The 23366-nt window shown below is 49.9% G+C and overlaps 1 protein-coding gene across 1 annotated transcript in view; it reads right to left on the bottom strand.

Annotated features, from left to right (window-relative positions):
• KIAA1549 (KIAA1549 ortholog) overlaps window positions 1-22586 on the bottom strand; it is a 117245-nt gene extending 94659 nt beyond the window's left edge. Inside the window, exons 1-2 of the mRNA XM_054691921.1 lie at window positions 22561-22586; window positions 20025-20464 (exon numbers count right to left, since the gene is read on the bottom strand). Of these exons, the coding sequence (XP_054547896.1) occupies window positions 20025-20464; window positions 22561-22586 (466 nt within the window). The remainder of the gene's footprint in view (window positions 1-20024; window positions 20465-22560) is intronic.
• Between the last annotated feature and the right edge of the window lie 780 nt (window positions 22587-23366).

Raw genomic sequence — 23366 nt, forward strand, 5'->3', positions numbered from 1 at the left:
ATGAAATATCCTGCCAGGAATCAGCAGTAACATTACTATGTGCAAGGCTTCAGGCTACCAGGGGGCTAATAATCTAATTAGGGTGTAAGGATGTATGCACAAAAGCCTAGATTAATAAAAATAATAATTAGCTTCCAATAAGGGCAAATGAATGTCATAGACAGAAACTGCTAAAAGCGTAGTGAGACACAGCGTACATTCATGCAATTTAATTCTATCACAGCCACGCCATGGAGTGTTGGAGCCAGCAGGCTGGAGAGGCAGATGGGACTGCCAGGAAAGACCCCAAAAAGAACAACCAGGACTGAGACTAAGTGACACGCTCTGCCCTGCTCTGAAGCACCTGCAGGAGCTCAGGCTCCTACTGTGTACCCGGCACAGAAGCGAATCCTCTGAGCCCAGGTTGCTCACAGTCTGGGATGATTCTGGGATGAGAGGATGCGCAATTGGTTAAATGATGGCTCATCACCAACGGTTCATGCCATTGAACCGTGGTGGTTCAAGTGTAAATCTTATATGTGTGTATATATTCACCACAACAGCCAACCAATCACTGTCATCCAAGGTAAGAACAATCAAAATAGAGACAATGAATTAGAGTTGTAGTAGAGGCAGGTCAAGGAGAGACCCAAACAGGAAGACAGCTGGGGCTGGGCTCTGGAGGATACGCAGACAGGACTTCAGAAGGGAGCCCTATGGTCTTCTAGCTCCCCTCCTTCCACCCCAGACCATCCCTGTCCCCCAGGATGTAACAGTCACTGCCTGCTCACAAGTTTCCCAGTGCAAAACACTCTCTGACTGCTGGATTCTGTTTCTTTAAAGTGAGCCGGTGATGGGTAAACACCTGTTCACATGATAGAGGTGAAGCAGGTGTAACCAGACAGCAGGGCTGGGAAAAACAATAGTCCCAGTGAGGTGCTCCCTTTCAAGAAAACTGCTGAACTATATAAACTATAAATCTATTTCTAAAATCCCATCATAGAGCGCTTATTTTGGAAGTTATTGTGAAAATCATCTGGCTTACACACACACACACAGGTTTTTTTTCTTTCAAAGTCTATCCATTTCGATCCAGGTATCCTCCTTCTATGAGGATACATCCTAGAAGCAAGCTCAAAGACCTGTATATGAAGAGGCTCACCATAACACTGTATGCAAAGGTAAGAATGAATACCAAGAAAGATGCCAAACAATTAAAGAATTGCTGAAAAATTCTGCTCTGCAAAGGAATATTATGTAGTCATCAAAAAGAATATATAATAGCTCAGAAAATGAATACTGCAAGATGCAATTTTACACAGATGTGCAATTATATAGGATCTTTGATCCCATTTTATGAAAAAGTCAAGTATATGTATGCACATTTCTTAAAAGACTAAAAAGGTGCATAGCAAGCAATTCAGGAAATATTAGTAGGTGATAGAAATATCTGTCTTCCAAATATACTTCTTTATTTTCCAAAGAATAGATAAATGAGTATTATTTATAATTAAAAAAACAAACCTTTCTTATCCCAACAGAGAAGTTTGAAGTTCAACCACATGGAGGTGATGCTTAAAGCCAAGAGACTGAATAAAATCTTCAAGAACAAAGAGTGTGAGAAGGAGTTCTGAGTTAGGATGGGGAGGCGGAAGCCAGTAAGGAACAGCGAAAGATAAGAGGAAGTCTGGCTTTATGAATCAGCAGCTGAATTTGCTGAGTCATTATTCATTACGGTTCGTTCAACTGACTCAGTCATTTAACCAGTGAATCGTCAGTCATAGGATCTTTCCTTTCTTCAATCATCCATTTAATGATAACAAATGTTTACTGAGTGCTAGATGGTGAATAATGTGCCATCTCTACCCTCCAGAAGGGTCTGATTAGCTAGAAACACTCACTGCACAGTGGTCTGTGCTATACAGTGGACCGCACATGGTGGCCCCAATAAGGGATACCATATAACCTACAGGTATAGTTGGCTAGACCACCCAGGTTTGTGTAATTACACTGTCTGGCATTCACACAAGGACAAAATCACATAGTAACACATTTCTTAGGACATACCCTATCATTAAGAGACTCATGACTATAACAGGGAGCACACAGATGGGTGGCCTCAAAACCATTCTAGGATTTCTGGAAGGCTTCCTGGAGGAGGTGATGTCTATGCTGAGGTTTTAAGGGAGGAGCATTCTAGCAGTAGGAACATCTCATGCAAACACACAGACGTCAACACAGTTCCCTGTGGAAAACAACCCTATGGTCAGAGGGAGCAATGGAGAGGCAGGAGAATGAGGCAGGAAAGTGGGGACTGTTCCACTAATATAAGGAGGTCAAGAAAAATGAAGATGGAACCAACCAGGGACTTTACCATCTAAGGCATTATATTACATTGCCCTTCTGACCAAATGAACTTGGTAAAATCACTGACAAGGACAGAGCCAAGAGGTCCATGAAGACGAACACAAACAGAAAACCAAAGTCAAAGGATAAATCTTAACCAATGACCTTGTCGAAGCCTGGAACTCTGGAACTCACTCACCTACTGGTACGAGAAACTGTGTGGGACATCGTAGAATAAAAAGGTAACTCCAACAGGGTCCCCACTCTGGGAAAAGGGAAATGAAGGCTTACAAAGGAGAAGTCCAAACTATAGAGGGCAAAGAGTTAATATTAATTTCCCAAAGCCTGCAGTTAGAATGCAGATTTTATAAGTAGAGAAAATCTAACAATTATTGTGATCATTTTAACCCTGATGTTGGTTGTCAATTACTTCAGCGTGAAATATGCCTTGAAAGTTTGGTTACAAAATAAGGCTTAAATTTATATTACATTAGAAATGTTATTTTTTTCTTGATTAGAGGATCCATTAACAAATCACCTTACAAATTTATGTAAATTTTACTATCACAGAACTATAACTATAACCTAAAAACTGAACCATTGGGCCAAAGGGTATGAGGTCAACCTCACTGGTGACAATCACAGAGCCATTGAGCAGGGAACTCTGACTCTCAATCAGATATGAACCTTCTTTAAATACTAGTCTCAAGGACAACCTATTTTCAACTCTAAGAGTACTAGCCTCGTTCTACGGGGCAAGTTTATGACTAGAGTGCAAAGACACAGAAGAATGCTGGTTCCTTGACATGGACAAACTCTGGTCTGGGTAGAGGTTCAGCTTACACCACAGACGTTAACCTAATATATTTACCCAAAGGACACAGAAACATCAATTCCAAAGAGCACCTGCACCCCTATGTTTATAGCAGCACTGTTTACAATAGCTAAGCTTTGGAAACAACCCAAATGCCCAAAATTAGATGACTGGATCAAGAAGATGTGGTACATATACACAATGGAATATTACTCAGCATTCAAAAAAGATAAACCCATGCAATTTGCAGCAACATGGATGGTGCTGGAAGGGATCATGCTCAGCGAAATAAGCCAGAAAGAAAAAGGAAAATACCAGATGGTCTCACTCATAGCAGGAATCTAGAAAACTTAAATAAGGGACCAGGAAAAAGAATAACTATAAGTAAGGGGGTCGCAATTGTATGGGGAATATAAAATTTAAAAAAAAATTATATTAAAAAATTAACACTTTGTAATGGGAGTAAAATGAATGCTATGTAGTGGTATAAACAAATTTCACTCAAAACAAAAAAAAAAGTTAGCCTAATAAAGATGGTATATACATGCACAATGAAATACTACTCAGCCATAAAAAGGTAAAATCCTGACGTGCGTGTCAAGTGAACTTGCCTTGAGGAGATTATGTTAAGTACAATAAGTCAGATGAGAGAAAAAAATGTAGGATCCAGGCAAATAAGGTTTCCAGAACCAGACACAATTAAAAATGTATAGTAAAGAGATGAAGGGAAAGCTCAGCATGGGGGAATCAGAAGCCACAAGTTGGAAACCACCAAGATTTGGGTATTTCTTTCCTGTGGCACAACTAGTTTATGCTGACTAGCAGAATTCATATGCTACAAACACATGTTTTCCCCTCTCATGGGGAGCTGAATCCTGAATGGGAAGAGAAAGGGAACTTGAAGGTTGTTATTGAGTAAAGTCATTATGAAATGTTAAAAAAAAAAAAAAAAGTAACAGTTGCACATCTCAGATTTCTGCAAACTATCTAGAAGATTAAACTTTTAATACCAGATCCAGGCAAGAACTTAAGGCATTAATATACTGTGCTTTATGAAGACCCATAAGGGGCATATAAAGCAATGGAAATAGATACAGCTTGGGGCACTGCTTAGGTTTTGAACAGGTATTAATTTTAAGGCATTCACTTCCTCCCACCAAAATTTCAAAGTGAATGGGAAATTGATTTTTAACCAGTGGAACACTCTAATTCATTAACAAAGAGGATGGATTACAACCACACATCTTGCTCAGAAACAAACCACAGAAAAACAGGAGAGTCGAAAGTATTATCAGAACCACAAAGATATAATCCAGGATGTGATAAGAGATAAAATGCAGTCAGAAAATGTTACCTGGCATTAACAAAAACATCCTCTGTGCTGGAGGACATGGCATGTGGGCGCAATATGAATTTTAACTTCCTGAAGTATTTTACACATTTATTTTTTAATCTGCTAAAGTAAAACAAAATGGCACTTCCACTCAATACTGGAGGTGCCAAAAGCCTGCTTCTCTTATCCAGCGTTGGGTGATGCCTTCTAGAAGCTGAGCCTTGGCCATGCCTTCACAGCCAGGACCCTGACACATGGGGGTGGCCAGCGGCCACAGCACACTGGCCCCTGACCACCACTCTCCAGGCACCCTCACTCTACCAAGCAAGCAAGGCCTGGTGTGGGCACTTCAGAGCTAGAGCTCACGGAGCCTTCCCTCCCAGGGACCCAGGGCAAAGGAAACTCTGGCTGGGGGTGCACCTGCCTACCCCTTTCTTTTCCACCTCTGTAAAATAGGGATAACTGCCCACCTCACAGAGGCGGGTAGACAAAACAAGACCCCCAGCACCTAGCACAACATTCATCATGCAGGAGTTAGGTCTTTCTGGGTGCTGTTCCTATGTCTAGGTCAGTCCTGAGGTTTCTGCAGGAGAGAACCAGAGAAAGGAGACAAGGTGGGGCGGGGGGGGGGCTGCCCAAATGGCAATTAACAAACAAAGAATGGCAACTTTAAAGGAGGTACGTTTTACTTAGGAATTGGGCAAAGGCCAATCCAGATGTGGAGCAGGCTGCATCTGGGAAGGTGGAGCGAAAGTGGCACTGTGGTTCGTTGCTAGAGAGAATGGAGAATGCTTCGACCCATTGGCAGAGCAAGCTGGCAACAGGCACCAATGTAATATCCGAATGCTGCCTAGTCCAGCAATTCTATTTCTGGGGGTTTGTCCTAAGGAAATAACTAGAAAAGTGTGTAAAGATACAAGGTACAGTGATGCTCGCAGCAGTGTTTCTTATCCCAGCCAAAGTTGAAAGATATAATTATCCTCAACAGAGAACTGGTTAAAAAAAAAAGTATACAACCCCCCTAGCATGGAATAAAGTCAGGATGTGGATCTCTATTCCCTGACAATGTAGAGATTCTATGATAAAGTGTGAAGTGGAGAGAGAAAAAAAAAAAAGCAAGTCAGCAAACAACACGGAGGAATATGAAACCATTACTTGGCCGGTGTGTGCTGGTGTGTGTGTTTGGGGTGCGGGAGGTGAGTCTGAAAGCAGAAACACCCAAATGTCACAGTGGTTATCTCTCAGCGGTGGGATCTGGGGGATGATTTTCACTTTCTAACTTACACCTTTTCATACCATCTGAATTCATTTAATGTGTAATGCATTTTACATTTTAAGCCTCCTCGCACCACTCCTCTGCTCGAAAGCTTCCAAGTGCTTCCCACCCTGCCTGGAGCAAAGCCAAAGTCCTTAGGGAACTTCTGAGGCTCCACCCAGCACCCACTTCCTCTCACACCTTAGCTCTTGCTGCCTCCCACAGCCCCAGCCCCCACCCTCTCTACCATGGGCCTCCCCCCACCTGCCTGCAAATATTCCCATGTGACACTGGCCATTTGCCCTGCTGGGAACACTGTCCCTTCAAATATCTGGCTCAACCCCTGGCTCCTTCAAACTCCTAGATTAAAGGTCACTCTTAAAAGTTGAATCAGGGGGCCTCTCCTGTGGTGCAGGGGTTAAAGACAGCGCTATCAAGCAATCTACAGCCTCTGCAGGAGGAGGCTTCAATCCCGGCTGGCCAGCGAGCTACCCACATGGCGCAGCAGACCTCTCCTATCTCGCCCACTACTCCCCTCAGCAGTGTCTTCAGTCAGTCTGCCTGTTCTGCTCCCCACTCTGTCTCTGGTGAATCCTCTCACCCCCCACACCTCTGGCTTACATCCCAGTTCTTGTATTAAAAAAAAGTTGAATAAAATTCACACCACAAAGGGGGAGTGGCCAGTACCACAGGACATGACCATATTTGGAAACAGGATCACTGCTGATGTAATTAGTTAAGATGAGGTCACATTACAGTGGGCCCTAATCCAATGTGACCATCTTTTTTTTTTTTTTTAAGATTTATTTATTTATTATTTATACAAGCACTGGGTACACTCAGAAGCACAGGAGGGCGAGAGAATTCACCAGAGCCAGAGCGGGGAGCAGAGCAGGCAGAAGGACCGAAGTACACTGCTGAGGGGAGCAGCGGGCGGCAGGAGAGGTCTGCGCGCCATGTGGGACCCTCTTCCGGTGGCCGGGGAGCAGCCGGGGATCGAACCGGCACTGCAGAGGCTGCGGGCAGCTTTGCAACCCAGTGCTCAACCGCTGCGCCACCGGGGAGGCCCCAATGTGACCATCTTTATAAAACAGGAAAATCTGATGCCAGACACACACACACACACACACACACACACAGAATGCGAACTGACTGGAGTTACACTGCATGGGTCAAGGAACTCCCAGAAGCTAGAGAGAGACCTGGAATAGACCCTCCCCTGGCACCTTCAGAGGGACCCTGGCCCTACTGACACCTGATCCAGGACTCCAGCCTCCAGAACTTTACAATAAACTGCTGTTGCTTAGCCATTCTGTTTGCGGTGCGCTCTTCTGGCAGTGCCAGCAAATCAACACAATCACCCTGTCAGTGAGGCTTCTCTGACCAGGTCACAGCACCAGTCCTCACTCCCAAGCTCGCTGTCCGCTCCACTTCTTCATGGCATTGATCACCAGCAACACACCACATGATTAACTGTTCACTGGTGTACCCCAAGGCCTAGCACAGACTAGGCACTCAAGAAAGATTCACTGAGTAAACAATAGTGAACAGACAATAGTGAACAAAACAGATGCCACCTTCCTGGTGGTATAGGGGTTAAAGTCTCAGAGTTATCACCAGCCACTGCAGCCTGAGTTCGATCCCCAGCCAGGGAGCTGACCCACATGGCACAACAGACCTCTCCTGTCTCGCCCACTGCTTCCTTCAGCAGTGTATTTCAGCAGATCCACCTGTTCTGCTCCCCACCTTGTCTGGTGAATACTCTCACCACTGCACCTCTGGCCTACATCCCAGTTCTTGCAGTTCTTGTATGCATAAATAAAATAAATCAAAATGCATAAATAAAATAAATGAAAAAAAAAAAACCACAGATGCCTGGCGGAGCTCACAGTCTAGCAGAGGGAGAGGGAGACAGAATAAACAGACATATAAGTTGGTGATAAGCACTGTGGGGAAAAATAAAGCAGGGTCAGGAACAAAGAACTATGGAGGAAGTTGCTGTTTTTTTTTAAACATGGCTAGGGAAGGCCTCTGATTATATGAGGTCTGAGCGGAGACCTGGAGGAAGGGATGCAGTAAACCATGAAGATAATACCAGAGATAAGAATGTTCTAGGCAGAGGGAACAGCGAGTACAAATTATTGTGGTGAACACACATCATTTCTACAATAAGGAAAAGGCCAATAAAAGTATTGTAAACCTGAAAATACATAAAAATGTTTAAAAGACAAGTTCTAAAAACTAGAAAGAAGAAACTGATTTTTTCCCTTAATAGGACTATTCAACTTTTATCCAGTTCCGACTTGAAAACTCCAACCTGTTCCTAGAATCCGCCTCCCCAGCATAGTCTCTATCCTCGATCCTCTCCTGCTGTCCAGGAGAAAATCGTACAGCAATGCAAGGACAGTGAAGTAAGGTGTGAAATGAGAGGAGAGGTAAAGTAAGAAGTGAGGTGAGGTGAGCAGGGAGGTGAGAATTGAGGGGTAAAATAAAGTGAGCGGTAAGGTGCAGAGTGAGGTGTGAGGTAAAGTGAGAGAAGAGGTGAGGCAAGAGGTAAGGTGAGTGAGGTATGAGGTAAAGTGAGGTGAGATTTGAGGGGATAAGGTGAGAGGTGAGGTAAGAAATGAGATGAAGTGAGGTGAGGCAAGTGGTGTGAGGTATGAAGTGAGGGATGTGAGGTGAAGTGAGGGGGGTGAGGTGAAGTGAGGGGGGTGAGGTGAAGTGAGGGGGGTGAGGTGAAGTGAGGGGGGTGAGGTGAAGTGAGGGGGTGAGGTGAAGTGAGGGGGGTGAGGTGAAGTGAGGGGGTGAGATGAGGTGAAATGAGGGGGGTGAGGTGAAGTGAGGGGGGTGAGGTGAAGTGAGGGGGGTGAGGTGAATTGAGGGGGGTGAGGTGAAGTGAGGGGGGTGAGGTGAAGTGAGGGGGGTGAGGTGAAGTGAGGGGTGAGGTGAAGTGAGGGGGGTGAGGTGAGGTGAAGTGAGGAGTGTGAGGTGAGAGATAAAGGGAGGTGACACAGTCCTGAAGCCTGGAGATTCCTGTTGGTACCAAAGCAAAAGGGCAGAGGTTGAGACCATTTTCCTAGCTGCCAGTCACTGACTTGCTCCCTGCCCAACCTCCAGCCAGACCTGGCCTGTGCTGGTGTGCAGGCATCCTCCCATCCAAGCCTGTCACCTGCTTCAGCCCACCTGCTCAATAGTGAGTGCCTGCACTACCCCAGACCACGGTGGCTCCCGGCTCTGAGGAATGTTCACTCCTACTATCCACCTAGCATCCAACTCAGGTTCATTTTGTTTTTTGAATAACAGTGATAAACAGCCCATAAAATTTACCATATTAACTATTTCTCAGTATATATCTAAGCAATATTAAGTATATTTGGGTTGCTGTGTAACTGATCTCCAGAGCTTTCTATCCAGCAAAAATGAAACTCTGTCCCCATGAATCACTAACTCCCCACCCCCCCACCTCAGCCCCTGCAAAGCACTCTCGACTTTGTCTCCTTGATTCCGACGACTCTAGGCACCTGACTGAAGTGGAATCTCACATGCTGTCTTTCTGTGACTGGCTTATTTCAATGAGTGTAACGTTCATCCACGTCGCAGGCTGTGTCAGAATGTCCTCTTGTAAGAAGGAATAAGCATCTCACTGTGCGTACACACCACTTCTGTTCATCCAGTCATTTGCCGATGGGCACATGGGCCATGCAGGGTGATTATCAGGCTTTTCTGCCCTCCTGTCATCAGGCATTGATGATGGATCCCTGTGGTCCTGAATGCATGCCTGATGGCGGACACCTGCAGTAGGGTGTGGGCATACATAGGTGGGTACACCTGGGCTGAGACTGGGCTTATAAGGGTGGCATCGGCAGAACGGAACCAGCAGAGAACAAGCAAGAGAGCAGAACGAAAGAATAGCAGAAGAGAAAGAACGAGCCCACGAGAGAAGGCCAGAGAGCCCAGAAAAGAGTGAAGACTCGCCGGGGCTGGGAGGTCTGCCATGTATGTACCTGGTAAAATCCCAATAAAATCCTGAAAAAGCCACCAAGGGTTCCAGGACCCTCTGCTCAGATCATGGAGATCCCTGCACTGTGCCTTCTTGCTGTGAGGGGGAAAAGGCTGTCCTAAAGCTAATCCCATACAGGCTTTGTGGACTCCACCCCCACCCCAGGCCAAAGCCAATGACACTGGGAACTCCAGATCCCATCACCACCCAAGGGAAGGTGGCTGGGACCTGAGGGTGGGGTTAAGCAGCCAAGTTGGTATAAAGGCAGACACGTGGGCGTTGGGGGGGTCCCCCATTTTGGCTCTCCACCAGCTCGCAGCGTCCGGCCAGCTCTGAGAGTGACTTTGGGTTTCCAGGTCGGCGGATCGGGTAGGACGCATTAAAGACTTTATTTCCCTATTTTCTCCCTGAGTTGTACATTTTCCTTATTTCCTTTTCCCTTTGAACCTTTTGTGTGTGCCTGTAGTGGAGTATTCATAAGTCCCTTGTAAGCGCGCGGGTAAGGACCCACAGCCAGGAACCCGTTCAATATCGGGGCTGCTCTATAACACTGCCGCTACAGGCCGCTTCCATCTCTGCCTCAGCTTTTTTTTCCTAATGATTTATTTATTTATTCATGCATACACGAACTAGGGTACAGGCCAAAGGTGTTGGGGGGAGGGTGAGAGGATTCACTAGAGACAGAGTGGGGAGCAGAACAGGCAGATCTACTGAAATACACTGCTGAGGGGAGCAGCGCCGAGACAGGAGAGGTCTGCTGTGCCCTGTGGGTAGCTCCCTGGCCAGGGATCAAACTCATGCCTCAGTGGCTGGCGATAGCTTGATAGTACTGAGAAATAACCCCACGCGCCACCAGGGAGGCCCTCTGCCTCAGCTTTGACACCTGTTTGCTTCAACCATCTCCAGATGCTTTTGGAATCCTTGGTTGTCACCCCCCCCCCCCGACTCCTGCTGAGGCCCATGCAGGGAAAGCAAAGACTGGCCAAAAGGCTTCCAAACATACTCAGGCCCTGAGGAGCGACACAGAGCAGGAGCCGCTCTCTGAGCCAATGTCCAGTCAGACACTTGAGCTGCTGCTGCTCTCCATCATCTTGAAATCTGGGCTGGATGTTTACAAGTAGAACCTCCCCCCTGATTAGCTAACAACCAAAGATCTTTGCAAGGCACCCAACTTCAGCGAGACACTGCCTAGGCCAGAACTTCTCAAACCCTGGAGCTCAGACAAATCACCAGAAGTTCTTAAAAGGCAGGTGCAGTAGGTTTGCAACGGGACTTGCGATGCTGCCTTTCTGACCAGCTCCTAGGTATGCCGGGGATCTGGGACCACACCTGAAGTAGCAAAGGCCTAGCAGCTTCCCACCAGTTCACACCTGTCTTCTGGGCTTCGCCCAAGCTCCCCTCAAGCTGGCTTCAGAAGAGGGTTTGTTTTGTATGTTTGAGGCGTCCCCCTTTGAAAGCGCGCCCCAGCAGTGTTTACCCAGTGTTTTAAAACAGCCCTTCAGGCTGTCTGGCTCCAGAGTTAATCCTCGCACCCAAAACAAGTGATGAAGGGTTCCTCCCACAGGCCCAAACAAGAGACAGGAGAACAAAGGAAGCAAGGAGAGTTTCCAAGGGCTTCGAGGGGCTGTGAGCTACCTGCCAATCACCAAGGAGGCGGAGTTGTGAAAGCTCTGGCCCCCACCAACACATGCCAATCCACAGTCCAGGGCCTCGGTCCCTGCTCACCTGCCACAGGCTCTGGGCCACCCAGGGAAGGTGGAGGGGCAAGCCCATGGCCCGCCCAGCTGGCCACAGAGACTGGCATCCCAGCTTCAACCCCACCCCATCACTCCTGGCAAACCTCTTCTCCATTTCCCCTGGGAACCAGTTGTATTTTCTCAAGCCACCCATTCCCCGGGCACTTAGCCATCCTCCCAAAAGGTCATCTCAGCTCCCACCTCCACAAATAGTCACCTGCTCCTCCAGGCCTCTGTCTCCAGAACTGACCTCCCAGGGCCCCTGTTTTCCTTCCCTCTTGCCCTGAAGCCCAAACCCAGGAGACTCTGCTCCTCCCTTTCCAGCAATGTCTCCTCCAGCCCCGCCCAGGCTGACTTATTCCTCCCTACTCCTCACCTGCACAGGCCGCCCCTCCTGTCCGTGGGCTGGGTGACCCCACAGGCAGGCTTACCGACTTACTGCTGTATTTCACTCCCCTGGCTTACTGCCATACTTCAACCCTTGCACAAACGCAGCACCCCAAAAGAAGTTGGCCCTCTGCCAGCTGCTGGCCAGTCACCACACAGTGCACCTCTGGAGTTGACAAACTCCCCAGACTGCTGGCCTGATGGGGGCACAGGGGGGAATGAAACTCGCCCAGTCACAGCATGTCACTCTCCTGCTGGGGTGATCTTGTGGATCCCTTTCAGCATCAACATTCTGGACACTCTGCATCCACTTGTGTCCACTTGCTCAAAAGCCCCTACATCCCAGATGCCAACTCCCACAGGCCCCACAGCTGTCCCTGGGAGCCTAGGCTGTGGGCACAGACTGGGAGCAGAATGAAAACCACAAGTGCCACCACACATGTGCAAGCAAGAAGGAAGGCAGGTGGCCAGATTCACTTCTAAAAGGCCCCCCAGGTGAAGGTGGAGGATGAAGTGGATGGAGAAAGGGAAGAGGCGGAGGGCATGTTGGTGACGAGGAAGGTGGTGGTGGCGATGGTAGAGCAGGGAGAAGTTCAGGGGACAGGCCCTCCTCTCTCATGCACAGCTGCCCCGTCACTTCCCTGCACTGGGGGGCAGCTCACAGTCTGCAGCTCACAGTCCTGTCTGCCTCACCCCTGCCACGTCAACATTCACAAGAGCTGCTCATCCACAAGTCTTCCCTACACCCACTTCAACAACTGACTCCCACAGCTACGCCTACAGTGGGTCACCACCCAAGGGCAAAACCAGAGTGGATCCATTTCTGCAACTTAAACACCAACACCACCAATCCAGCCCACTCCCCACTTCACTGGCTACCCACCCAGCTCGTCACCCACTGCTTCTCTTCATCGCCCCTCAGGTCTACATTCACATCACCATTGCACATCACCAAGACCGTCTCCTGTCAGCTCCCTCAATTCCCATGCTCTTCACCCACCTGACCCCAGCCACACTCAGGAGCAGAATCACACCGCCTGTGCGCTGGCGGCCATGACCATCGACTTCACCCCAACCTCCCACCAGTCTGTAGGGTAAATGATTGTCAGGCTTTTCTGCTCTCCTACCATTAGGATTGATGATGGATCCCTGCTGTCTTGAATGCATGCCTGACGGCGGGCACCTGGAGTGGGCTGTGGTTCACCTGGGCTGAGATGGGACTTGTAAGAGCAGAATGGAACCAGCACAAGAAAGAGAGCGAGACCACGAGAGAACGCCGGAGAACCCAGGAAGAGTGAAGATTCTCTGGGGGCAGGGAGGCGGGCAAGCCTCTTGGCCTCCTGGCACCCCTGCCTGCCTGCTGTGTATCTGGTAAAATGACAATAAAAGCCTGAAAAGGCCACTGAGGGCTCCAGGACTCTGCTTTACCAGGTCTGCTCGGATCATAGATTCCTACTCTGGCCCCTCCTGCAGCTACACAGTCCCTTCCTCTCCTCCCAATGCCACGGCGAGGCTGCCGTCACATGCTCCCTCAGTAAATCACCTACCAGTGACTTCTATTCTTGTTTTCAACCACCACATCTTCACAGCCTTCCCTGCAGCCTATAAGCACCATCGAGTCTGTAACATTTCCCTGAAACCTCCGTCCACCTGCTGCCGCCTCTAGGCTATAGGGAGCAACTCAAACCTGGCCGAGCGAGAGGACGGTGAGACAGCTGGGCCCCTCAAAACCCCAAATCCTCAGGCGTGACCTGCCTATGAGCTGCAGTATGTCGAGGTTGACCATGAATCCCGATTTTGAACAAGGCCCTCCCTCGCAACAAGGCGATTCTTACCAGGTGGCCTTCACCCCACCCATAGAGAAGCAGCTTAGAGGAGCAGCACGGAGCTGAGGGACCACTCACCCAGGTAATGCTCACCTCCCCCAGGGCTCCATAATGTTAGTTTCCTGGGCCTCTGTCCTTCACCTTCTAACTCTAAGTCCCTCCCCGGTAGGTATCCCAGTTCTGAGGCCAAATACCATCAGCCACTTAACAATTGTTTTTGAAAGTTGGGTCTGGGAGGGATGGATGGTTCCAGTGCTACTCAACCCAGTCACAGCAGGTGGGGCATGAGCACTGACTGTTCTAAAGCAGAATCCTGAGATTCCTGCTGTGCTGAGCATTGACCCATCAGCTGCTGGATCTTGGGGAGGGCCAGGATAGGGGTTCTAGGAGAAGAGCCCAGAGAGAGTGCAGGGAGGCCCAAGACACTTGGGGGGCAGGGCATGCTCTCTACCGCAGCTACTGAGCAACGGGTGGGGCAGCGTTTCACTATTTTAACCATCAGCCACAAGTCCACAATGAATAACTGGGTTATGGACCAGGCCAGGTCTAGAGTACTCGTCTGTTCTGAACTTGCCGGCCAGATGGAATAGGGCTCTTCCACCCTGTCCACACAGCTCAGCCCAAAGGCAGGTGTATCTCCAGGACTCTGACGGCCTGGACTATCTCCGGAGCAGTCTGGAATGACTCAGGTCCCAGCATTTCCACACCACTGGCCCCCCGAAGGCTGCAACAGGAGTCTAAAACCTCCCAGCCAGTGCTTCTCAGACCTGAGTGAGTTTGCAAAATCACCTGAGGCGCTTGTGAAAAGGGAGATTCCTACTCAGAAGGTCTGGGGAGGAGCCTAAGAGGCTGCGCGTTTGGAGTCAGCTCCCAGATGGTGATGATGCCACAGGTCAGGGCACCACTCATGAAGAAAAGCACCACTCATGAAGAAAAGCAAGGCCTGACCGAGGCCATAAGTCCGAGCACTGGCATATCTGACACACTGTCAATAAGGAGTGATAAAGGAAAGCAAGTAAGAGAAAGCAAAGTACATGTGTCCTGCAGGTGGGGATACAGGAGGAGAAGCAGAGAAGAGGATTTTTCAAAGAATTAAAGGTAATAAAGGGTCTCGAATCCCATCAATGGGACAGGAAGACAGGGACACTCGCAAACGCTCAATAGAAACAGGACAAAGTGCATTCCAAGGCATTGAATATGCGGACTTGAAAGGTAATAGCCGAAAAGGAACTTAGAGACCACCTTGGCGACCTCAGAGGAGGAATCCCTGGACAAGGCAACCTATCCCCTCACAAAGGAAGCGATCAGCTGAGGGCACCCTGGGGTGCGCGGCTCATGGTTTCAGTGTGCTTTCCAGCAAACCTTGCTGCCCAAGCACAGGACAGACAGTCATGCCCTGTGGGCTAGAGGTGAAAGGTGGGCGGTCACAACCTGGCAACAACTTAGACCCATTAGAACAGCATCTTCCTAGCTGGGAACATCAACCCAGTGTGATTTTAATTGCATTAATTAGTCGCCTCTAGCACCCAGGCCACTGACGAAAACCTGCGGCTTCCTTGTCCCCGGAGACTCAACAACTCCCAGGGTTCTGCTTTCAGAATTAACTGAGGCATTTGCTGACGCAGGCCACAGCAGCTGGCCCCACGTGGCCGTGGCCAGGAGTGAGAGTTTAAGATGAAGTTCTCTCCATCCTTTAACTCCCAGCCCAAAGGAAACCAACCAAAGCAGATAGAACAAACCCAAGTATGGTGGCCTGATTTTTGATGGTGTAGCCCCAAATTACAATTAACTTTCAGTTATTGGGTTTATCATATCTGGAGCCATGGTTCCAAAGTTTTAAATGCCTAAAAATTCACCTGTTACAAATGAAATTCCCAGGTATCACCACCATCGTTTCTAATGTAGGTCAAGGGTGAGCCCCTGAAATCTAAATTCACACCCAACATCCCCCAGTGATGTTGAAGGAACATCAGGAAGTTTTGAAACATTTCTCTAAGTCTTTGTTTATAGGATACTAAGCCGCTCACAAAGTGAAGGAGTATTCACCTCAAAATGGCTAAAATAGCACATTAAGAGAAAAAATTCAACATGCCATAAGCATAAATGGAAAACTGTGAAAAAGAAAAATGGTACTTTGCTTATAAAAATAACCAGACTTTCGAACATCAAAATTACACAAAATTTAAAGAAAATCCATTGGACAGGGCAATGCAACAAACAAGAGGGGAAAATGGCCATTATCCTTAGTAAATAAAAATGCAAAGATACATACCAGAACAAATAAATGAACAAAGGTCTAGAAAACTGATAGAATACAAATACAAAATAAATAAAACTACTCCACTCAAATGAAATCTCACCATGAGAGTAATAGGGATAGACTTTGAGGGAATTAGGTGAAGTGATAAGTCAGGAGGCATAAGACCCCACATGGTATCCTATGGGCATGCTATTTATGGAATATAAAGAAGACAGAAACCCTTGGACTCTGATAACAGAATGGTGGTTACCTGGGGGAGAAAATGTGGAGAAGGGGCCAGCTGACCCAGTGGATGAACACTGGGCATTTGATGTTGGACATGGCAAGAAAACGTCCTGGTAGAATCCAAACAGTGTTGGAAGCTAATGTTATCTCAATAAAATACAAATATAGTCAGGACCTCCCTGCTGGCCTAGGGGTTAAGTCTTAGAGCTATCATAACTGTGGCCTGAGTTCAGTCCCCTACCAGGGCGCTGACCCACATGGCATGACAGACCTCTCCTGTCTCCCTGCTGCTCCCCTCAGCAGTGTATTTCAGTCAATCTGCCTGTTCTGCTCCCCACTCTCTCTGGTGAATCCTCTCACCCCCACCCCGTACCTCTGGTCTGTACCTCAGTTCTTCTATGCAAAAATAACTTTTAAAAAATAATAAACAACGCAAATTTATTAAAATAAAAATATATTCACATGAAAAGACACTTTAAAACTAAAGCAATGTATTACAAATTTATTTAACAAGTTTTTTTTTAATAATATTAATGCTAGTGACGGTGAATTGAAACTCAACCGCCTAAATGCCAGGGTGTATATCAGCCTCGCAGCTTTCAAAAAGTTGCTTCATTTCCACCATCACTCACTGAGCACCTAGTAGGCACCCAGCACTCTGAACAAAGCATGCAATGATGCAGCCTGATGGGCCTTGAATTTAATTACATTCTGATTTCCCCTCTAGAAATGCATACTAAGAAAAAAAAGACCCACACACAAAAGAAAAATAAATAGACTTGCCTACACAGCTACTCATCATAACATTTATAACAAAATAGCTGAAAATAATTATATAAACTATTAGGATGGAAGGCTGTTTTCAAACATTTAATGAATCAAGAAATACTTAAGTTAATAAATAAACAGGAGTAGTGGACACAACTGTGCATGTAATTCAACTTTTTAAAAGTTAACCAAAAAAAGAGACCACTATTTACAGTGTTACCTCTGGGTTGTGAACTTATGGATGTTTTTTTTCTGTACCTTTTGGTAACTTCCAAATTTTCAAAAAATTATCAATTTCATAATCTCAATAATTTTAAAAAGCCTTTTCTCCCTGAATAAGCTAAAGAAATGGGACATCAATTCTTTCTTTATAGACTAGGGCTGCAGGATCACCCCAAAGTACCACACTTTAGAGTAAGTCCAAAGTATTACAAGTTGTTTACACAACAGTGAAGAGTGAAGACCCAACTTAGAAATGTTTAAACATCCCACCCTCTTCACCAAAAAAAAAAAAGTTTAAACAAACCAAAAAAGGGGGCACATTCAAAAATACTGAACGAAGTAGAAATAGACAAGAAATCAGTAAAACATGGAAATTGAAATAAAGAGAGAAACAAAGGGTCCAGCTAGCAGGTGCCGTCCATTTAACAAAAGTTGACAAAGAGGAGCCTGCGCAGGAGGTGGTTTTCAGGCTGCAAGAAGGTTTCCGTGCCTAACCCAGCAAATCCAAACCAGGATTAACACCTGCCATTTTCAGACTAGCAGCTTACTCTAGGGAAAGAATCACCGCCCGGCAGAGCTCGGCTGAGGCCCCCCAGTCCTGCTCTGCTGGTGAAAGTACAACCATCAGGACTGGGAGACAGAGGGTCCTGGTGGCTCAGGACAATTGAAATGCAACCTCTGCCCAGGACCAAGCAGCAGTCGCCCGGCCCAGACATCCCGCATTAGGAAGGCGCACTCCCACGAGCGGTCCCCAGTGCCTCCAAGAAGTGGACCAGGGGCCCTTCAGAGGGCGTCGGACGGCCGGACCCCTGACTGGCGGGTCCTCACTGCCCTTTGTGCCCGTGAGCAGTGGAGCGGGGTCCGCTTGCTGGCGCACCGCTTTGCAATCCCAGCTGGACGGAGGCCAGGCGCGTGGGGTCCTCTGCTCCTTCTGTTCCTGTCCTACTCCCAGCCTGGAAGCAGCCGCGCAAACCAAGCACCCAACACACAACAGTGAAGGGATGACATGCTGCTTCTGTGGCCTAGAGTGGACAATGAATTTATGTCATGTCTCCAGGTAGAATATTTAGATTGGGGGGTGTGAAGAAACAGGAATAGATTCTAAAGAAGAGAAAGTTCTGGACACACAGTCCCAATGGCTCCACTATTTATTGTAAATGCATCAAAAAAAACTACATTCTCCATAACATCTACCGTTTATCCAGATGGCCACACAGGCTTGGGGAAGCCTTTGAGTGCAGAGGTTAAGTGCACAGAGTTTGCAGCCAAACAGACCTAAACAAACTCCAGATGCCTTCATTTCCTCATCTGTGAAATGGGGGTAGCGATGCCTGGAGCATGCACAGGAGAGGCAGTGCCGGGCACTCAGGGGCACTTGGCCCCTGAGTTTGCCGCGCCCACAACTGATGACCCCAGAAGCCTCCGATGGGCTTGCTCAGTTGACTAAAGCCAAGAGCGCACTTCATGATGACCTCCTCTCACTGAAGGCCAGAGGTCTCCTGGTCTGCACAAGCAGGGGCAGGACTGAGCCCTGACGTGCTAGGTTAACTCCAAGTCCTTTGCACTCTGCAAATTGCCTGAAAGGAGACCCACCTGGCGCACCCGGAGCTGGCGTCTCTCCCGAGGCTGGTTCCATCTGACTACGTGAAATCACTGTGGAGGTCTCTGGTGTAAGCCAGTCAAGGGGGGTGGGGGTCTGAAAGAGTGATGACTACACCAACTAGCCTGTGACCTTGAGCCAGTCACTTCTCTGTATCAGTTTCTTCTTTAGTAAAGGCAGGGTCCCCTTCTGAGAACCCTGAACCCCTGCGGGTGCTTCTACAGTACCTGCCCCTCTGTTCTGCTCGTTCTCATTCCAGCAGAGAAGTCCAAGAGACTTCAAATGGGTTCCATTTCCTCCCCAAGCCACTGGCCGGGGCTCCATCCAGGAGCACGGAGGATGTAAAGCAGCTTCCATGCGTTCTGTTCCCTCTGCACTGCCAGTGCCACCTTCCCTTTGCTGCCCCAGGCAGTCCAGGGGTAAGCTGGGCCCCAGCACCCGCCTGCAGCCTGTCAGCTCAGAGACGGGTGTCCAGGTCTCCAGGCCATCCCGTGTGAATGCTCAGGGTGGACAAACAAACATTTGGGAGAAGCAACACGAATTAAAATCATTTCCTAACAACAAAACCCGCCCACATGCTTCTTCATACATCATGCCTCCTAATTCCATGCTAACAGTCTCTAAACTGCATCTATTATAAAAACAGCCCTTACTCCTTTCACGCCCTGACACTCAGGGATCACAATATTTCCACACTCCATTGTACTAATGCCTTTGCAGAAGTAACAGCAATCGCTGTTTCCCTGGAAAGATGCACGGCCAGGGCGCTTTCCAAGAGATTTTCTTTGACTGTTCTTTGTGTCCTAGTGCACTGGGGGCCGCGGCCAGCCTGCCTGCCTCGGCGGGGGACGCGGGGCCACCCAGAGTCGGGCACAAGCAGCCGATGCACCCCCTTCGCCCCGACAACAAAGTATTCCAAAACATTTGCTACCCACCTTCCCAGAGCCATGCACAAACAGCATCCCCGTGCCTGCATTTTGCAGGGAAAATAAAAGCGCATTCAGAGAGATGCAGCCGCCAGACCCGCCTCCGGCGCGGTGGACACCGAGGCTGGCCCTCCAGACCTCCGGCAAGCTGGGTCAGAAGCCGCCGGCTTTCGCGTTCTCTTTTCCCCCTGCCTCTCTCTGCTGGGCCCAGCAGAATGGAGAGGCGGCTCCGGCCGGGAGCGCCGGGAGCGGCGAGAATAAAGAGGGTGGACGTGAGAGGCTCCTGCACATACCAGCAGCACAGGCGGGCAGGGGCGCGGGGCGCGGCGGGGCGCGGCGGGGCTTACCTGGGGCGCACGCGGCGGGCCCGGCCAGCAGCAGCAGCCAGAGGCCGGGGAGCAGCAGCCCCGGGCGGCGGCGGGCGCGGCGGGCGCGAGGCCCCGGCGCCAGCGCGACCCCGGCGCGGGGCTCCCCCTCCATGGCCGCGCCTCGGCGTCGGCGCCGCGCCCCCGGCAGCCCGGCGGGCCCGGCCGGCCTCGCGGCTCGGCGCTCGGGCCCAGCAGGGGCGGCCGCGGCGAGGCGGCGGGGACCGGGCGCCGCGCTCCGCGCACAGAGGCCGGCGAGCGCGGGCGGGCGGGCGGGGGCCGGAACCGCGGACCGGGGCCGCCAGCCGCGCGCCGGCCTCGCCGCTCCGCCCCCTTCGGAGCCCGGAGCCGGCGCTGCCCGGCAACGCGCGGGCCCGGGGCGCGGGGAGGCGAGCACCACCTCCCGGCCGGCCGGCGCCTGCCTGCGGGCGGCGGGCGCGGGTGCCACGGGGCGGCGCGGCGCGGGGCCGCGGCCCGGCCCTCCTCCGGGCCCGCCTCCCGGGCGGGGGCGCCGGGGGCCGCCGGAGGCCTGGCCCCGGGGCGCGCCGCCCCGGTGGCCCCGCGCGACCGGCCCCGCGGGGCGCCCGCAGGACGCGAGGCCCGCGAGGAAGGGCGAGAGCCGCCCCCAGCCCGGCCGCCCCGCGCGCGCCTGCCTCGCGCTGCTGCGGGCTGCGCGCGGGCGGCAGGTGTGCGGGAGCCCCAGGTGCTCGGGTGCCCGCGCCTGGGGACAGCCGTCGGGGTCGCAGAGGACAGCGCCGGCCCCGGCCCAGCAGCCCGATGGACCATGGAGGGCCGCGCTGCCTGTCCTGCCCGGTCTCCCTCCGGCCTAGAGGTTCTGCCTCTTGTTCGGGTCGTGGATAAACGACCGGACGCCCTGGGCCCGGGAGACCCGCAAGACCCCGCAGGTAGAAGGCCTGCGGGACGCGCCTGCTGAACCGAGCTGGAGCGGAGCTGGAGACACCCCGCACGTCCAGGCCCCTTTGAGGCAATTTAGGGCAGGGGGACAGAGAGCAGGGCAAAGATTGGTGTTTGGGGGTGGGGGGTAGAAAAGGTGAAGAAGGGACTTAGCGTTTGGCCGAGGGCTGCTGGGTGCCCGGCATCCAACGCCGACGACCTCAGTAGTTTAAAAGGTCTTGGAACAAGGATTTGCAGTTTTGGACCTTTGCATGGGGTGTGAGTGCTGGCGGCAGGCAGGGTACTGAAGGGGTGAGTTGGTGCTGTAGTGCTGCCCTGGAAACTGGCGACAGCGGGCAATGTGAATCATCTACACTGACAAGAGGATAGTGTCTGCTCTGAGCTCCGGTTTGCCTGCTAGGCCCAGCCAGGCAGCTCTAGTCCATCTAGGAGTCTGGCCTGGTGGGGAGGTTATTGGAGAATGGGCAGTGGCCTTAGCTTCTGTGGATGTTCCTCATTTGTTGAGGACTTTGTTGTGCCTCCGCTTTATAAACAGTCCCTACTCTGAGCAATTGATCTCCTCCATCTGCCGCCCATAAACAGAGGCCTTTGCATATCTTACCCCAGCACCTTAACTCCAGGTGAGGACCTCTAGGAGACACTGTGTCTAGATTTGTCTGGTCCCTGGACACAAGTTCCTAGATCTGAGACCTCTTGTGCATGTTTTTCTTCATCCACCCAACTCATTGTGTAAACACCTCATCTGACCACAAACTGCTGCCTAGGGGTAATTCTTAACTTGTTTTGTCCTGTTGTGTTACATTATGTTTTATGCAGTTATACTTTACCTTTCAAGACAACCACATTTATAAGACTTAAAAGATGGTGCCACTCTGCGAGGCTTTCCCATAGCACCAGTAAATCCCATTATCCATGTGCCATTCTGAACCAGAGGCTCAACCTTTCCAATTTGACCCCAGCTTCCAGTAAATCTCACCTACACTAGAACCAGAATGTAAGCAGATGGAGGTGCCCTCTCAATTCTCAGCTAGTTCAAGGAAAATGAAATGTTTGCCCAGCCATTGAGAAGGGACTGTCATCTGTCGGAAATAAAAATCGCAACTTCAAGATATTAGAAACGATTCAAGGTCACCAACTCTCTAAGAAAAGTCAGATTCCCCAGGGAGCCACAGTCTGGAAGCTCTGAAGGCATAATGTTAACTAATACTTCTGTAATGATTTAGGGCATTAGGCCTCAGTGTTTAAGAAAAGGTCTCCCAGGGCTCTGACAGTCCAGCTGGTAAGCTGTGTGACTTGGAAGTCCAAGACAGAATGGTACAGGTGTGTGGCCATGCACACACACACACAAACACACACACACACACACATGCGCCCCCACATGTATAGACACACACACCTACGCATTGTGTTTGAGAAGAATTAAGACAAGACCTTAAGTAAGTCATACCAAATTATGCAACAAATAAATCTAATGAGCACTGGTAAGCACCTACTGTGAAGTGCTGGTGTTATGGGGGAATATAAAAGAAACTACTTTGAGATTACCTCATCCAGTTCTCATTTTATAGCTAAAGATACAAGTCAGAGAGGTTAGTTTATTTACCTAGGGCTGTCTGCCCCCACAGGCATGCTCACATCCTGCTTTCCACAGGACCTCTGGGGGAGAGGGGAATTGGCTTGGTCCTCAAAAGGCTTATAGTCTGGTTTGGGGAAGGGGGAAAATAGGATCAGTTCACCCTTAAAGGCCTTAGATCCTCTGGGCTTCCCCTAAATGCACCTCTTCCCACATGACAGGTATTCTGAGAGGCCAAGGCAATACCCCACCAATTCCCTAATTCCCCCATGCTGTCCCTAATTCCCTCATGCTCAGGGGCCCAGGACAACAGAATACCCTGGCCGCTCGACTCCAGGCCTATTTCCAGGACCTATGTGGCCTCTTCCTCCCAAAGGGTGGGCCAACAGCTCCTGTGTCTGGTCCCAAGGGTGGCCAACGGGTGCCTGCGTGCAGGGAGTGGTGGAGTTTTGACATGAGGTAGGGTGAGAGGAGCACATAAAGCTTATAGGAGGGAAGCAAAGAACTAAGGACTGGAAGAGACGGCAGAATGAACTCCATTACCATGAGGCAAATTTGCTGCCGTGTCCTGCCGGGAGTCCAAGGAGTCTGAGCACACTGCTTTGACCTGCCCAGCCAGGCGGCTCGGAGGGTATACTTGGCAGGAAAAGGCCTTGCTTAATAGTGTGCTTGCTTAGCATGTAATTTCCTGACATTTCAGTGGATGCTATATGGGCCTCCATTTGTATTTTTGACCTGGGCATCTCAAGTCTTAAGGATGGGCATGGCTAGAAATGGGAAGGAATGATGGACAGGCCAAGTAGTTAAGAGGAAGTGGGACTGAGCCCAGGAGTCCT

This window comes from Talpa occidentalis, unplaced genomic scaffold, assembly GCF_014898055.3.
Source record: "Talpa occidentalis isolate TD23 unplaced genomic scaffold, MPIMG_talOcc4v2.1, whole genome shotgun sequence".
NCBI lineage: Eukaryota > Metazoa > Chordata > Mammalia > Eulipotyphla > Talpidae > Talpa > Talpa occidentalis.